Source organism: Schistocerca gregaria, chromosome 2 (genome assembly GCF_023897955.1).
Source record: "Schistocerca gregaria isolate iqSchGreg1 chromosome 2, iqSchGreg1.2, whole genome shotgun sequence".
NCBI lineage: Eukaryota > Metazoa > Arthropoda > Insecta > Orthoptera > Acrididae > Schistocerca > Schistocerca gregaria.
In genome coordinates, this window is record NC_064921.1 from 148724892 (window position 1) to 148743972 (window position 19081).

The 19081-nt window shown below is 37.3% G+C and overlaps 1 protein-coding gene across 3 annotated transcripts in view; it reads right to left on the reverse strand.

Moving 5' to 3' along the window:
- LOC126336570 (H/ACA ribonucleoprotein complex non-core subunit NAF1) overlaps window positions 1-17184 on the reverse strand; it is a 33661-nt gene extending 16477 nt beyond the window's left edge. The window contains exons 1-4 of one of the 3 annotated variants that reach the window (XM_050000424.1): window positions 16992-17184; window positions 11487-12053; window positions 11233-11384; window positions 737-983 (exon numbers count right to left, since the gene is read on the reverse strand). In XM_050000424.1, the coding sequence (XP_049856381.1) occupies window positions 737-983; window positions 11233-11384; window positions 11487-12022 (935 nt within the window). In that variant the 5' untranslated portion in view covers window positions 12023-12053; window positions 16992-17184. Of the gene's footprint in view, window positions 1-736; window positions 984-11232; window positions 11385-11486; window positions 12054-16978 lie in introns of all 3 variants that reach the window. The other 2 variants (XM_050000425.1, XM_050000423.1) reach the window with 2 other exon arrangements.
- Between the last annotated feature and the right edge of the window lie 1897 nt (window positions 17185-19081).

The window sequence follows — 19081 nt, forward strand, 5'->3', positions numbered from 1 at the left end:
AGAATCACCATAACTTTAGGCCGCTCCATTCGGACCATCAGCGGAACAGGCTCTGCTAACAGTATACCACACCTTCCACATCGCTGGCAATGGGTTCTACACAATGCTGGTGACTACTTTGAATGACAGTAACAGGTGCAATAATGTGACTTTTGTATCAGCTCTGAATAAACAGTTGCCACTATTCAAGTTCCAACCCTCGAATGTGGATGTAGAGGATGATTAGTTTCTATTCTTGATGAAATAATATCTTCTTGCAGAGATCTGTACCTTCTCTATTGCACCACAAAGTTATGCTTCTGTGGGTGAATTGGACGTTGTTCACAATATTGCTTCCTTACAATTTTGTAAATTTTTGTTTTTGTTCACAACTGTGCTTGTACTTTCTCACCAGACAGTGACTGCCCCATACACATCATTTTAATACTGGCAATGAATTACCTTCAGTGGATAACCACTCACCATTTTAATTTACACACACTTCCATTTTACCACTGTATTCTATACATACAACCATCGCAGTGAAAACTCAATTACACCACACATTCTGCAGACTACTTGCCTGAGTACCATATACAAATTATTTTATCATGGAGATCCCCACTGCTATCGTACACCACGAGGATACATAAATCAAAGAACGAAATGATAGAATTCGAGATTACCAATCAAAGTTAATGAATTGAGCTACAAAGCTGTGACTAATTGATAGATTCTCAATAAACATTCTACATACCGCAACAGTTCAGTGAGGAATACAAAGCGGGAGTGTTCTTGCCTACTTGGGGCACAATACACTTTCATGCCAACTTTCACACCATGATCTATAATGTGCTGTGGAGAATTGAATCTCACACAGTAACATGGTTCCTTCACTGGGCCAAAGACATCAAAAATGTGGCCCAACATCAGGTCTCCTTCCTTCAGAAATAGCACACTGTCCAGATCTAGGGCAGGGGTGTCCTTGTATGCCTGTATAACAACTATTAAAAAAGCAAAATCAATAAAATGCAGCAATATTTTTAAATAAATAAATTATGTATGTCATGTAAATCTCTAATGTCATACCCAATGTAGAAGGTAAAGTGATACAAGAACGGTGTGTGCCAACAGATATATGACAAAATAAACTACTATATCAACTAATGAAAAACTACTTGACAATCAAAGCATAAAAATTAACATTAGATACTGTGAAAATTTTGTCATTTCTAAAGACGTGCAGAGTAGCAAGTAAGCCCATGTATCCTCAAGAAGAACTGAGAAGCAAAAAACGTTTTACGTCATCAAGTTGCTCATGTAGTATTTTTAACAACATATCAATAGTAGGCAATGAAAAACCTCTTAACTCCCATCTGTCTGAAAACTCTCAATTACAGTAATCATTAACTCTATAATCAAAGAGAGATTTGTATGTGCACGCATTTCCCTTATCTATCTATAACTAGGCTGCTACTACTGAGTTACACATGTAGCAACTTTCTGTATCACTTTGCATTATTTTTTAAGAAACTGATTTTGATGCACCTGCAAAATTTCCAAAATGAAGTTACAAGGTTTTCATTGCCAACCATTGATATGATGCTTCCATTGAGCTTCATTAGTCCTCGTCACAAAAGAATATTCCTAACTGCAGTACAATAAACAACGCACAGCATAACAGCTGTTACAGTTGCTGCTACTGTGCTACAATACTGATGATAGCAGACCACAGTCTTCGTACTGCTACCAATACAATACTACCTAATGAAGGTATATAAAATAGGCAGATACCAGTAGGAAAAAGTTACAGCACACATCTCATCAATATTGAAACAGTCATACATGCATGATGAAAAATGAATATGTATTTACAAATATAATAAAACAATGTTTCCACACAACATCACATTCAAAATGTAAAAAAAAGAACTACTGAAGAGCAAATGTTCTAATTAATGCCAGTTTTCTCATTTTAATTTTTTTACGTCCCGATTATTTTCAGTTATACTAAAAATTATCGAAATCAAAAAAAATCACGCAGTATGCCTAACCTACTGCATTTATGGTTAAAGAATATCTTCGTAGACACCATGTTTACTCTGTGTCATCAAATCTGTTCAATATTTATTTGATAGGACTTTCGTCGTCATCACGCATTCCTAATTACCCTTAATTTTATGACAGACAGCTTGGATGAGTTGTTTTTACACCAAGCTCTTATGTAATACACGGATCTTGTTGTTTATCACCACCCCACGGGCATATCAATATCACCCCATGGACATCATAACAATGAAATTGCAAGATTCCACCTGATGCTGGTAGTACACGTGCAGGACCTGGTGGACCCAATTGTGCATGCCCACCAAGCCATGCCGCCATACTTAGAGGAGCCTCTGCTGATACGATATAGGACAGCCGGCAGCAGCGACTCGTACCACTCGTGCTCAGAACCACTTCTCTATGGAATGCCATGCAGACACTGCTTTGTCACTTCACTGTTGCTGTTGTAATAGCTGGATTCTGTTTCTTGCTGCACTATTTGTATTGAGTCTTCATATGTTTGGAGAAATACAAATTAAGTTAATCTTCTGTTTGTTGTGTTAACTTGTTCACTCATTATTTCTCCTCCTATCGAGCATTCCTACAACGACAGTTGCCACGAAGTCTTACGCAACCCATGTGATGCAGAAAAAAATTGGCATTTGCGAGAAACCACATGAAAGCATCTGGAAAACCACACTTGCTTACAAGTAGCCCCTTTAGGGTGTTCTTATCCTGGGGTCAGAGTGACATGTTTTTCCCATTATTCCCCTCTTCTCCCCAAGGAAGGAACTAATAGTTTTGAAAGCTAGGATAATGTCATCACTTTTACCTTTGGGTGTGGATTGGCAGCACTAAACATATTGCCATCTGAAGATAACTATTGGCTCAAATTCTGTCTCATATTTATCAGTTTTTTACACTATCTTTTCTATGATATGTAGATGAAATTTATGATGGCAAATTGTTGTTATTTACTGAAGCAATTATTTGATGATAGCACTGTACGCTACACCAACCATAAAAAAACAGTCTTTTGGGTCTCTGTAGCAGGCATGCAATGCCTCAGTATTTCTACACTGCACACTTAGTTCTTAGAAGTTATTAGTTACATCAGAAAGCAATATTCTTCAACAAGTGTACTGTGAGTACATTACTGCCATGGCAACACTAATAAAACTTCACCAACTTTTGAAGCACCTAAACAGTAACATAAAATGCACACAAATCTGAAGTCACTGAGCACAGCCTAGAACATAATCATGAAATATGACAAGACCAGAATTACAATGCAGACTTCAAGTTCCTACAAAATAAGTTTGTTGGAAAACAAAGTAAACAGAAAAGGAGAATTTAATTAAGTTAAGGTTTGGATACCTTAAGTAAGATCCTGGCATCAATATTACCAGTCAGAGATGGGAAACACCAGAGCGGATCTACATTTCACAGAACTAAGGACCAGGCGGACAAAATGATACACATATAAAAATGTATTGGCAGGTGCTAGACATTTAAATCTCCAATAAGTAGGTTCATGATACCGGCAATACCTCAGTCTGGTTGCACTCCACATGAAAGCACACACAATACTGCAACTAGCACTTGAAAACTACATCAGTAATTAAGTATTTGGAGTAAAACTGGAACTGACTTGTCAGGAGACCCACGAATATTACTTGCAGAAGATACAAACAAAACTTAAGATTCATATCAGTAATTATCTAATAAAGCAAATAATGTGCCTGATAGGAATCAGTCCCTCATTCACAGCTGGCAAATTCACAACCGGAATACAACAATACATTTAATTCTTAAAACAAATGCGGCAAATAAATATGCTAGTCTATTACAGTGGGAGCAACATAATGGAAGTGGAAAATTTTGTAACTGAGGATAGGTGGGAAGCTCTAACTAAACATGCATATTTGTGTCACTTACAGAAGTTGAATACAGCTACCCTAACCATTCACAATATTTTTCCGCTGTTAACGACAATAGACTCTGGCAGGTTACTATGCTTACCTTCACTCCCCGATTTCATATGACATAATACTTTGCAACAAATTGCTCCATACACATATTTTTGTCAAACATTCAATTTGGATGATATGTGGTGTTACTCATAGACACCTAGTTTGAAAAATGGGGATTCTTACAGTGATATTATATATCTGCCCCCTAACGAGACTGCAAATGCAAAACAGGAGAGAAAGAGTGGCATTGTGTGGGTTACTGGGAGCTACATAGCAAATACACCAAATGTACCTCACATACATTACTCTCCTGTGAATACTGTCTCCCTCTAGGAAATAAAGGACCTATCACCACTCGTCGATTCTAATGTGGGCAGCATGCCAATGTTAGGCCAAGAAACCATGTGCGTGGGAGCCAGGGGCCAGAGAAGACTCTGGGTACTACACCCCATCCCCTAGACTCCAAGTTTGAAGTATGGCCTCCCACTGAAACTGAGTTAGTGCACCCAACTTCATCTGTTAGGAAACCTGATTTATACTGGGAAAGGGATAGTGGAACTTGTCAGTAGTTCAGACATATGGTGAATAGTACCCCTTAAGGAAATGGCATAAACAGATACAGAGTCTCTTGTGCACTTATTGTGTATGCTGGGAGGCCACAATTAACTTTTTGAAGAAACTGTGCCAACCACCAGAGAGAATAGGTTACAACCAACTGTTGAGTGTGGACCTCCATGGAGGAGGTCGAGAAGATCCACCTTGCTCTCACAATTTCAATGAAGTTCACAATTTGTAGTGTCTCCTGATTACTGATGGTAGCTTTTCTGGTTTTGAGCTCAGCTGAAATCTTGAACCCAAGACTCTGAAGAACCTGTAATGTGGTGGGCTGCAACTTCCCAGACTTGGAGCATAAGTTGTGAACTGCACTATTATGCTAAATGGTTTAGGGATGTACTAAACATCAGAGGCTGCTACCCAGATAGCTGTTAAGTGTGTGGTGCACTTGAGGTTTCTTTTTAGATTAGGTGACTCCATACAGTCATACAATTACCATTGAATTAATGTAAGACTGAGGCATCAAGCAATCACCAATTTAGCATTGGAGAGCAGTGTGGAGGGTAAAAACCATAGAGGGAGACCAACATATGAATAAACTAAGCCGATTCAGATGGAAGTAGGTTGCAATAGTTACTTGGAGATGAAGCTTGTGCAGGATAGAGTAGCAGGGAAGGTTGCATCAAACCAGTCTCTGGACTGAAGACCAAAACAACAATACTGACAGAAACCATCAAAATCTTAGTGATCAACTGCCAAAGCATTCTCTTACTACACATTGACCATGAAAGGTCACAATACCTTGTGGTTGTCAGCTGGTGTCAACACTACAATCTGAACTGTCAATGTTGCCCCCCTTAGGCATAGTTGATGTTGCTGATAGGACTTCACTACTTGAGCTGCACATGAGCACAGGGTACTTTTACGTCACTCACCACTTAACATAATACTGTCTACAGATAGCTGGTTAAAACCAAATCCAAACAGCAGTGAGATTTTTGGGGCGAATTTAAGAGTATATACAAAGAACAAACTCATAGGAGAGGCAGCAGTACAATTGTTGCAGTGGACAAGAACTACAAATCCTATGAAACAGAAATTTGAATGGCACATAAAATTGCTTGGGCAAGAATCCTACCAATCAGCATAATAACACTAGTGCAGTGAGGAGGAAGATAATTTGAAGTAGGACACTATAAAATAATATTAAAAAAGAAAATAGGAAAAAGCATACAAAGTTTGATTGATATGCAAGAGAAATATGATAACAATATGAAAGTTACACCATTGTTAGCAATACAAATGGTGAGTGGCCCTGTGCATATTTTGATCATTGATGGGAGACTGGAATAGCACAGCAGAGAAAGGTAAACAGAAACATGTCATTGGGCAATATGGACTTGGCAACATAAACGGTAAGGACAAAAAACTAGTAGCCTCCTGTGATTGCTTTAATCTAATAAACACAAATATGTCATGTGACCAAAAATAACCAGAAGGATTTTTGTTTTTCTTAAACAATCTTTATTTATTCATCAACATCAACTTTGTCCCCTTCAAAGTAGTCCCCCACAGATATAACACACTTGTGCCAGCACCTTTTCTAACCTTGAAAGCACCTCTGGAACTCACTTTTTGTTATGCTGTTCAGCTCTTTCAGTGAATCTGTTTTTATTTTATCAATGGTGACAAAACTACCTCCTTTTATGGTTCACTTCAACCTTGGGAATAGAAAGAAGTCGCAGGAGAGAATGCCCGGCGAATATGGTGGCTAAGGCATAATAACAGTTCTTTTTTTTTTGTCAAAAAGTCATGAATAAGCATTTAGGTGTGATTGGGAGCATTAGATAGTTTTCTTTCAATTGGTCACGCCCACGGCACATAACTTCCAGGTACTATTCCTTACAGGCAGTATGACCATAAGGCAGGAAATCATGATGCACTATCCCATTGTAATCAAAGGAAACAGAAGAACCTTCACATGTGCTCAAACTTGTTTAATTTTTTTTCGGTCTTGGTTCTTCACGCAGTTCCCATTTGGGACGATTGGGCCTCTGTTTCTGCATCATACTTGTATACCCACGTTCCATCACCTGTTATAACCTTCTTTAGGAGTTCAGGATCCTTGACTTCATTCAGCAATTCCTGAGCAGTGTCTATGTGGTGCTGTTTTTGGTCCAAATTCAGTAATATCTGAGAAAACTTTCCTGCAACACGTCATGCCCAAAACATTTGAAAAAATTGCTTGGCACGAGGCAAAAGATATGCCGATAACACCAGCAACCTCTCTGATGGATGTTTGGCAATTTTCCAAAATTATTATCTTTGCTTCTTCCACACTGTCATCAGTAATTGATGTGTTAGGGTTTCCAGGGCAATTGTCTTTAACATCTTCTCAATCATCTCTGAAATTTTTATATCATTTGTTAAGTATTGTCTTTCTCAATGTAAATTTGCCAGAAGACACAGTTAACATTTCGAATGCAGTGCTGTACTTTATGCCTTTTTTCATGAAAAATTTAATGCAAATCCTTTGATCTATCCTTTTCAAATGTAAAAATTCATCAAGCACTGTAATACACACACACACACACACACACACACACACACACACACAGACAGACAGACAGACAGACAGACAGACAGACAGGCTTCCAACAATAAACTAAATACTCAAACCAACTGGAAATTCAAATAAACTTCAGGAACATATGTATCAACAAGATAAAAGTATTATGAAAATCGAACGTAAAAAGCCTGAGAAATTAAAAATTCCTGCTACCTTTTGATTAACCCTCTTATTTGCTTTAAGAGCAGTCATCAAAGATTGTATACAGGGGAAGCACCTTGTGACAGTGCAAGATATTAACTAGACTTTATTGTAACTAACCAAAGATTCAAATACATGACACAATGGAATAAAACCTCTGCAGTAAATGCTGAAGCAGACTGTAACTTGCTGGAAGCAATACAAATAATCTGAATCTTATGAAAAGTAGGCAACCAGTAACAATGTAGGATGTGGAACCCTGGAAAATTAATGCCTCTTCTCAAACCACCCAAGAAAAACTGGCCAATTCAACGAAAACTACCAAGGCATTAGAAAATTAGTATAAGATTAAATATGCGATTCTGAAAGTCTTAGCAGAAATTGGAGAAGTAATGAATGTAAAAAAAAAAAACAATTATGAACAATGAAGATAACTAATATGCTAGAGAGAAACAAGCAAAAAATTGTGAGAGAAAATTTAACTGAAAATATAACAATATAAATTAGAAAAAGTACAGAAGATTTAAGAATTGAACAAAAGAGCATAGAAATGTTAGCATACAGAGTTTTCAATAAAAATGGAAAGATAGGTGAGCCAAGGGTTGGATTTTATTGTTGGTACACACAGAAGATGCAATATAACTACTATAGAGAATGCGTAGTCTATGCTCATCCACCTGTCCCCTTCTGGATGTGGGATCCTTACTGAATAGGATTGACAGAACACAGAAAAAGTTAAAAAAAGAAGGGGGGGGGGGGGGCGAATGTCACAGATATGCGAGTTGGGTGGCAATCATTGAAGACATTTTCCGCTGCAACAAGATCTTTTAATGAAATTTCAGTCACCAACATTCTCCTCCAAACGTAAAAATATTTTGATGACCACCTACATAGGGAGAAATGATCGAACAGAATAATAGAGATCAAATCTCACATGGAAAGATGTACCCAACTTTTTCTTTCTCTCTCTCTCTCTCTCTCTCTCTCTCCTCTCTCTCTCTCTCTCTCTCACACACACACACACACACACACACACACACACACACACACACACACAGAGAGAGAGAGAGAGAGAGAGAGAGAGAGAGAGAGAGAGAGAGAGAGAGAGAGAGAGAGAGAGAGAGAGAGAGAGAATAATGAAGGTAGTTCAATAAACCCTCTGTCAAGCACTGGTCTGTGAATTGCAAAGTAGTCATGTCGATGTAAATAACAGCGTGTTCAGTAAAGAATCTAGAACATTGGAGCAAGACCTGGAATGTGAGGGAAACAACACTGAAACAAAGATTTGTGATGTGGTGAGAGCCAAAATTAACAGGGATATGTACATCTTTTACAGACTGGGAAAGTCATTTGACAGAATTGTCTACAGTCCCCTTATGAAGGAAGACCTTTAAAAATGCTGGTGTTGACTAGCAGTACTGAAGCCTAATTAAGGAACCCTAAATGAAACAAATAGTACTACAGAATGGAAATGAGGAAACAGATGAGACAGGTACTGCGAAAGGTGTTAAGACAGGGTATTATTTCTTATCCACACTTTCCAATGATTTAACAGGAGGAGGAGGAGGAGGAGACGGCATAAACAAAATTAAGTATGCAGATGATAAAGTGGCCTTAACAGAATTAGAAGAACTACAATTATTATGCACAGGATCAGAAAAAAGATTATGGAATGAGAGTAAATGAAAGAGGGACCAAAGTGGTAAGAATCAGCAAACATGACAAAAAAATCATTGGAATGAAAGACCTTGCAACAAATTTTAGGTACTCAGGAAGTATGATGACAGAAAATGCGTAAGAAACAAGAATTAGAATCTCTATGGACAAAAGAACTTTAGAAAAGGTGAATTCCAATAAAATTAAAAGAAAGGCTTGCCAAGTATTTTGTCACAAGTGTAGTATTATACGACAGCAAATAACGGATGGCCAAAAAGAAATAGAAGAATACTTCGACAGTTTTGAAGTGTGGCTGTGATGGAAAAATGCTGAAAGTGAAATGGAATCAATGAATAACAAATGAAGTGCTTCTAAGAATAGGACAGGGAAGAATATGCAAATTAGTATAATTAGGAAAAACATCTTGCCTGAGGCATGTATTGGGGGCAGGGGGAAAAAAGAAAGGAAAAAAAAAGAAAAAAACTCTCCGCAAATCAAGAGTAACTGAAGGAAAGATTTAAAAAGAGAGGAAGATGACTTAGAATGCTGAACAACATTGAAGTTCATGAAATTGCCAGCAGACTGAGGACGAGGCACAGAATAAAATAAAGTGGAAAGCATCTAGTTGATCCTATTGTGAGAAAGAAATCTACAAAGAAAAAAGTATCATTTGGACTGAATGCCATGTATAGTTTAGTTTTGCACCCAACAACCTTTTCATCGGGTTTTAAGAAACACTGAAAAATTTGTTTCTAAAGGCCCTTTCATATCTCTGGACGCATCCAAGAATTTTATTTCCACATCCCTTTTATAGTCCACAGACCAATAATAAACTGAAAACAGCCATGTACTGCTCATACATTTTGTCAGCCTACCTGCATCAAATCAATCATTCACATAGCATCCACACGCCTTTGTCAAAACAACAACAACAAACAGGATCTTTCCAGTATTACTGTGCTGTAGCAAGGCAATTAGAGCAACACTCACAACATGAACTACAGGTTTTACCTGAAAGCTACATCAAGTCCACGTATTCTGTGGAACACATTAGAGGCAGTCCTGAGAACGATGCCAAGATGCACAAAGGTGCCTGGGACATTTTGTTGGCTATGATCCAGAATGGCCAACATTTTGTGATATCCCTAGAGCACACTCGAAATATCACTCTGAAAACTTATTCTGCAGCACACAATTTCAACAGGTCTGTTACATGAGCTGAAAGCCATTACTGATAAGCACAATTTTCAAACCTCCACTGAAGAATTTCTCACTTGGCAAATTACCAAGTGGTAAGTGCTGTCCTCTGACTAAAATAAATGTAATATAAGGTATACATTTTTCGCTATAGGGACTCAGGAAAATTTTCTGGCTCAGACACTTTTATTTACATCTTATTCAGTTCTCAAACCAATGTAAGGAAATGTTGGCATGGTTCTAACAACATTGCCTGTCCTCGTTTCCTTCCATTATTAGAATCCCGAAATTAAAAAGCTTAAGCATTTTCATTATCATCATCATTACTCCATGTGTCACATTATTCATTTGTTGTAACATTTATATGACTGTAAGACAATATTAAGTGTTTCTTTTATAGCAAGTGGCATGAACTTACCTTTATAAATTCATAAAAGGCAACAATGTCCTTGACTTGAAGGTTAGTTTGAATCATGCTTTACTAGGCATGATCCTCTTACTTTAGCAGTATGCCCTCATCTTTCTCTGACTGTCAAACAATCACCCAGCCAGATAAAAGAGGAGATGGACTCTAAACCACTTAATTACATCTTTAACATTAACACTTTGTGGTCACAGCTCGGGCCACAACTTTGTGTTAAAAAAGACAGCACCTGAGTACAAGACGGACTGCAATTTTCTCTGCGTGCAAGCCATCTGCTGCTCAAAAACTGGACTCACTGCATATGACAACAATATATGGACATCTTGCTATCTGTCTATTTCATCTCATACTTCATTTATTTTAAGGAATAATTATACTTTCTGTCATTATTTTAAAATATGTAATTTACTGAAGAACTAAAGTGAAAACGAAAAATAAATTAAGTGGCCGGTCCTCACTTTCAGAGTTGAAAGAAGTGATAAGTGACAAAATTTCTATGACTGAATAGGAATTGAACTCAAGCCAATTGGATTTGTAGACTGGCACTTTACTGCTGACACCCACAACACCCACATGTAAACCAGAAGAATACCTCAATATAGTTGGATATAAGTATTCTATGGAGTGCTTACCTAGCTGTTCTACAATACTTGTTATTGTTCCAATTTCCAAGCATTCATTCTTTGGCACAGTAATGTGCAGATTCTGTATTGGTGGGAGATCATCTAATGTCAATTCTCCTCTAGTTCTTGGTGGCCCTTTACTGGTTGTCTCAGTATTGAAGCTAGTAACAAGATATATTTGTAGTTAAAGAAGTGTTACTGTACAACATCCATGAACAGAAAATCCAGATAGAGATTTATGCCACATGTGAAAATGCACTTACATGTCAAAATCTGAATCTTCTCCAGAGGCCAAAGAAGAGCTTGAAACTGAGCTGCTGCTGCTACTACTATCACTATCATCACTATTGCTTGTGCTGCTGTCTGAATCCTCATCTTCCCAACTACTCGAATCATCCTCAGAATCTTCTGATAAACTGCACTTGCTTCTGTAATCAGCCTTGGAATCAACAACAGGGAGGACATCAGCTTCTATATTACAGATGACATTAGATGAACATGAGCTTTCACTCTTAACAGGCTTTCCAGTGAGACTGTTCTCATTCTGATCACCATTCAAATTATTTGTGCACGACTCTGTATTACTCTCATTTGTGGCATTTGCATTTTGTGCACATGCGTCAGTTTCACTCTTTTCAGTTGCCTGTTGACCTTCATTTAGATTATTTGTGTCATCAGTTGTTTCAGTTTCTTTCAGTGATGTGCTTGGCTCATTGCTCAGTGAGATTTCATCACTTTTGGGGACCACTGAAGTGCTTTCACTACTAGATGACTGTTCAAGTTTAATTGCACAATCCATATTTATTAAATGCTTCCAACACACATGTAACCTGTAACAAAGGAGTTTTAACTGCATTTTCTTTGAATCTTTAACAAGATTCCATAGACAAACATGTTAATCCCTTAAAACTCCAAGTTTAAAAATGCTTTACCTTAATCACACAAATTAGAATTATAAGGAAAGTTGATGTAAGAAATCTGTATGAAATACCAGTATTTAGAAGGAGAACATACTTACAGTTTTCTCACTGACTGGCTCATAAATTCTGGTTCCCACAATTCATACCACAAGTAATTTACGAAGACCTATTTTCTAAAGCTTTCAATAAGTAATACAACTGTTCAGCTGTCTTACTGAAAGCTTTCCAGTATGTGAGGAATTTTCCAAGATTGTTTTTCTTCATATTTTATTTACAGCTAGTGGTTCTGAGAGTACTTTTTACTTACAGTAGCAGTAAATAAAATATAAAATGAGGAGCCCTGGGAGATTACTATTACAATAATATGCATTTCACACATTTTTGAGGCTGCAGAAGAGCATACACAAGAAATATTTTGACGATCTTCTTTGCTAAAAGATTCATCTCCACTCAGAAGACAAAATGCTTTTGAGAATTGTAATGATCTCCTGTATTGCAGTTCATTGCTCCAGAGCAACAACTGACATATTATCAGCAAATTTTTGTGAATTTGTCCTCCGTTAAGCTTTCTCCAACACCATAGCTACTTGAATGCATTACATTTTGGCACCCATTTAATGAGATATTAGCTCTACAACTAACTATCCACCTAAAATGATTCTAATGAGATAAACGAATAAAAAAGTAAATAGTCATTGTGAAATTAAAAACTATGGGACAAAAATGGGTTGGAGTAACATTTTGAAGGATCAAATGAATCTAATGATACCACGTGACCTGTGAGATACAGATATTGTAGAGTGTGATATCGTACAAGCATGAACAGAACACTGACAATATCTATTCTGTGCCCATATTATTATTTTGGAAATGCAGATTGAGGCAACAGACCGCACTACAACATTGTCCAAGGTTTAGTCACGATCGAAAGGTGACGGTGTGGTTTTGAAATGGGAAAGTCAACATATGTGTCATGATAAGAACTAATAATTCTTGTTATGTTGCAAATTTTATGCATACTGGATTTTGGGGAGTGATTTATGTCCATCATTTTGACAAGAACATGGCTCAATGCAGATCAGTGGTATTTGTATCTTCAGTATTACTGTTCAGACCCTGCCCTCTCCAATTGAAGACTAGTTTACTGACAGATTTAAAACTAGATTCCTCAACACAATATATTAAAACTACGATTTACTATACGTCAAACAATAGGGAGAGAGGAAAGCACATTTCAACAAATTTCAGAATACAAATTGTTGCAAGGAATAAAGTACTGAACAAAAATTAACAGTTCAGTTGAAACATACAATTGCTAAATTTTATCTCCATGATGACACTTTTCAACAGTAGTTGGGATACTTTTAAACTCTTTTTTGTATTGGCCAAAAGTATTTTATAAATATAATACCATAGATGGGATACCTTTAAACATTTTTTATCCCCCAAATGTATTTTATTGATTTAATACCCAATAATGTCCAATAATGCCACTATGGGTGGGTAAAAAATGCAGCAGCTGATGATGATAAAAACTAACATTATTAACAATCTACTATTTTCCCTTGGATACAGTATTGTATCAGGAGTGTAATGTTCTGCAGACAATTAACTTTGTTCTTTTCTTCAACATTGAATGTGTGTACATGTTATTAATTTTGAAACAATGTGCCAGCCATACATGTGCTTCTGGGATTGTTAAATAAGACCAAACAACATTCAGGTGCCTTAAATAACTGTCACAGAACTTCACCCTGAGAAACAAAAATACTGGGGAAGGGTATTCATGTCACAAACCACTGACAATTATTCACACATCACAACCATGTTCAATCTATACAACTTTAGGCAACTTAGCAAACACTGAGTGTTTTAAGTATGACTGAGATTACTGCCTCATCCAAGTTGGTGCTTTAAAAAAGTCAACTGAATGAATACCTCTTTCATTATTGTGGGGTGGGCAGGTGCAGGGAGAATCTACAGTAAAAACTGCTACTCTAGATGAGCTGGTATTTCCAGGTTTTCAAAATGTGAGCTGTTTGTGCTGTCTAATTAAAGCCTTGACACCTCAATTAAAGTTGCACTCTTTGCATCCCAACTACTTTAGCCCCACTGTTCTGCAATTGATATGAAAGCTGGGATACTGGTTTGTTAGTCCACAGTTCATATTTGAACTTTTGATAATGTAACCACGAAGCTTGTAGGCCTATTATTGGTCTATACTTTGAATGATTACATTTTTCGATGAAGGTTTTGGATTATGAACGCTCGGTGTAAGATCAACTGGAGGAGTCCATTTTTTTAAATATGTAAGATAAAGAATTTTACAGACTCATTTGAATCCTCAGCACTTCTAAAGACACATCTTTTCTGCTTTCAATTTCCACTCAATTCCAGTTTAGTATACTTCCTTCTGTAAGCTTACATCATGTTGTTCAAATCTAAAACAAAACCACTTATTCATAACATGAGATTCTCGTTCAATACTGTAATGTATTTTTCTTTAAATGAACCTTTTTACTGGGGTAAGTATCACCAGTGTTGGAATATACCCCAATGGGTTTTCTGAAAACTGCCCTATATACAACCATTATGGTTGAAGCAACGCTTTTAGAGGCTGTTCCAAGTGGTTTATAGTATATTGATATGCAGAATCTTTTAAATGGATGATAATACTTGCTTGTCTCAATAAATGTTAAGGGTTAATCGATTTCAAACCAACAAATACTACAACCTGACCCTTTTGGATTTATTTGAAATTAAGTATGCGTCTAATATTCGTAACTAGTAACAAAAAACATTTTTTCACATTTCTCTGATGAAAAAGTTACTGAGTAATGGGTGGGGAAAAAACCCACAAACTTTCAGCTTGTGGAACAATGTTGATCTGGCCACAACTTGTATTCCAGTTAAACTGAAACTGAGCTGATTTGATAGCTTTATTAAAGGGATTTCATATGGTATGAAACATAATTAGCTGAAATTTGTCTGCTTTTGTGTGTGTGTGTGTGTGTGTGTGTGTGTGTGTGGTGGGGAGGAGGGTTGTTTGTTGACAAAGGCCTTAATGGCCAAAAGCTTTATTCGTCAGTCTTTTTGTTGCGCCTATCTGCGACTCAGCATCTCCGCTATATGGTAAGTAGCAACTTCCCTTTTCATAACACTGTTACATTCCATCTTGGATTTTCCCTTGTTTGATTGTTCTAGCTTAATTAGAACAGTCATTGGAAAAAAAAATCAACATTTTTGCAAGTCGAAAATTCAATTTTTTAAGCACCCATTTCTCACTAACCTTTCACCCGAAAAAAATTGTGTTACTATTTTTGAATACTAAGTCGATACTTAATTTCAAATAAATCCAAGAGTGTCAGGTTGAAAATCATTTTCATTAGTTGACTTAACATGTAATGCCCCTTGATTACTGCAACAAAAATCAGCTTTAGCTTTGCACAGCATGAACCAAATAATTTGGATAGCAATGCTCCTAATAAATCAGTAATGGAGAGCAAGTCATTCTCACCTACTATACTGTGAACATTGCCACTATACCAAACTTGAGATTCCTCTGAAAACAAAGGCATTAGAAGAAAATCAATCCTAGTTATTGCCATATAACTGGGAACATCAGTTTGCTTTCTGGCTTTCAGTATAAGGTGCCCACAAAAATCTCATTACATAAAATAGATACCTGAGCAGAAGGACAGTATTTCAGATGACGAAAATGTGAATGTTAAATGCGAATCTACAGTTGTATGACAATACTCTGATGGGATATTAAACGTCAATTTCCTTCCTCCACACTTTCCATTTAATCAAACTACATATCAGAGCTAAATCTGATACAGCAAGAAAACAGTTTGGAATGGCTCTGAATATTTTGTTCGAGAACAGCGAAAAGACATCCGCTTATCAGCATGAGTACATCCATTGAGGGAATAACCCGATGACATACTGTATAATACATATGAATTATGTAGTGACACGTTCCATTGGCATTTTTATGTTGCTATGGCATACATAAGTCTTACAAACATCAAAACGCACTCAGCAGAATGACAGTTACTAATTTACTAAGTCCTTGGGGGCATAACTACTAAGGCCAACTTCAAGTTAGGTAGAAAAGTACCGGAAAAACTGTACTGTCACAACATTAAAATTTCAATTAGCTCAGAATGTTGTCAGAAAAATTTCAACTTTAATAAACAGACATCGCGCAACTGTCACAAGTCTATATACCGCCACATCTCCCACTATCCATTTACCGCAGGGACTAAACCACAACAGGTGTATAAAAAAGGCTCATTTCTTATAAGCAAGGATGTACGAGTTACGCACATAAAGCCTACGATAACACGGCTAACGTTGAAAATGAAAGTGTCTCTTTTTTTAAAGAAAAAAAAACAACCTTTGAGTTGCGGGAAAGTTCTGCTTAGGCGTTTTTGTTCCATACGGAGATTACACAGACACTGCTATTCAGGAATGATCTTCAGTGATATGTTTGTCAGGTTATGTAGGCCTTAAATAAGAAAAATAAAAGAAAGATATAGGATACAGCAAGACCCGAAAACTAAAACAAAGAAGAGTAAAGAATCTTGGAAATGCGCTCAATAAATTAATTCAGTATTAACCGGTAATGACGACATATGCGAAACACTGAAAAACAACTTAAGGTCTCCGAATTGGACTGTACTGAAACAGCAAAAACACTATGACATTGTATTAATTTTCCTTCAAGATTCATAATCCCCTGTCAAAAACAAACACTAGAGAGCATCGGTTCTTTTCAGTCCTCACTACGATGCAAATCGATGTGTATTTGAATAAACAAACGTACGTACACGTACTACTTGCCTTCCATCCAAATTATGATAATACTCGTCTCAGTTCTTCAACTTAATAAGAAATGCAACAAAATGCTACAGTATTACACATAAAGCACGCATAACCAAATCACATCATAAAATACGCATACAGTAGCGCCTACCACTTCCCCAATACCTATCAAAGATGAAAATCGACTCGGAAACGCCAAAGATTTTCCAATCCGAGAATAGAGTTCGTTGGATAAAAGCTGGGTTTTCATAGGCAACGAAAACTTGCACATACATCCACCGTACTAAACGCTTCGGAGGCCAGTAAGAGTTACATACTGGAAATTCTATTAGCACAGTGAGACCACTGATAGCTGGAGAGCCTTCTGCTCAATAGACGAATTTTTAGATGTGAAGTAGTGGCTGTCAAAAAAAGACAAAAATAATTGTGTAATGAAAACTTATGTTAAACTGACAGGTTCCACATCATTACGAAACGTTGTATTCACGATATATGGAACAAGTATTAATGTAATGTACGTTAAAGTCAATGAAGACAAGACAGAACTTCTCTCTCCCGTCTCTCACAAAAAATACTCTACACGAAAATAGATTCCCGATTGAAATCATTAGTGGGGATTAAACACAACGTTAAAAGAGCTATCGGAAGAGAACGAAAATACCTTCGAAAATCACTTTCGAATCAGGAAACTAATTTTGAATTCCTATTGAGCTATGTTTCTGGATGTTTACAAATGTCAGATACACTTAAAGTAAATAGTAAAGTAAATATGTTCCTGTAATATGATTGCTGCATTTCTTAAAGTGCAGCTTCCAGGATTTAGTGTAAAATATTGGCTGTTACTTACAACTATCAGCTAGAACATTATGACCATCTATCTAACAGCCAGTTTGTCCATATTTGGCACGAATAACAGCAATAGGAGCAATGGGGCCTTAATTTCTAGGGAGGGGGACAATAAGCTCTGACATCCCAGATGTGATCCATTGAGTACAGATGTGGCGAGTTGGGGGACCAATGCATCAATTGGAACTCACCTCTGAGTTCTTCGAACAACTCCATCACACTCCTGGCCTTGTGATGCTGAGGATTATCTTGTTGATAAATGCCACTGCCATTGGGAAATATGATTGTTACGAAGGGGTGTACATGGTCTACAACCAGTGTACGATACGTCTTGGCCATCACAGTACCTTGCACAGGCTCCAGAGGACCCATGGATGCCTACGTGAATATTCCCCAGAGCATAATGGAGCAGCTGACAACCTGTCTCTGCACAACAGTACAGGTGTTAAGGAGGTTTTGCCCTGGGAAATGACGGATTCGCGCCCTCCAATCGGCATGATGAAGAAGGTAGGGCACATTTTAGAAGCTTTGAGTGCTCCGTGTGTTCAGACACACTTGTTCTCTGCCCAGCATTAAAGTCTGATGTTAGTTCCACCACAGTTCTCTGCCTGTCTTGCTTTACCAGTCTGCCCACCCTATGATGTCTGGCACTTGTAATAAGGGGTGACTACCCTACCCCACGACGTCTGGATGCAGTTTCGCCTTGGATTTGCCTCGTGTTGAAGACACTCACCACAGCACTCCTCGAACAGCCGACAAGTCATGCAGTTTCTGAAATGCTCATGCCAAGCCTCCAGGCCATCACAATCTGCCCTCGGCCAAACTTAGATAGACTGCACGCCTCCCCATACTACGTATGGCCAACATACTTACTTATACCATGTGCACACTGTGTGTGTCTCACTAGCAGGCATTACTTAACAGGTGGTGCCTCTGTTGGCTGGACTGGTTTATATCGATAACAGGTGGGTGGTCATAATGTTCTGCCTGATCAGTGTGTGGTACCCTGAGGGTAAAACTGAATGTCAAGTTTTTGTCTCAATGATTATTTTTTGTTCCTGTAAATATAACTATTCCTGTATTTAATTCTGTAACCAAACATTATACCATTTTACTGAAGCAGATTGTACCAATAAGAATACTAATGAAGTTTCCAAGGGACATTATTAAAGACAAGACTAGTTTTATATTCATGAAGTCACAATAAATTTTCTCTTCTCACTTCTCACTTCTCACTTTATTGTAAAACACTCAGTGTAATA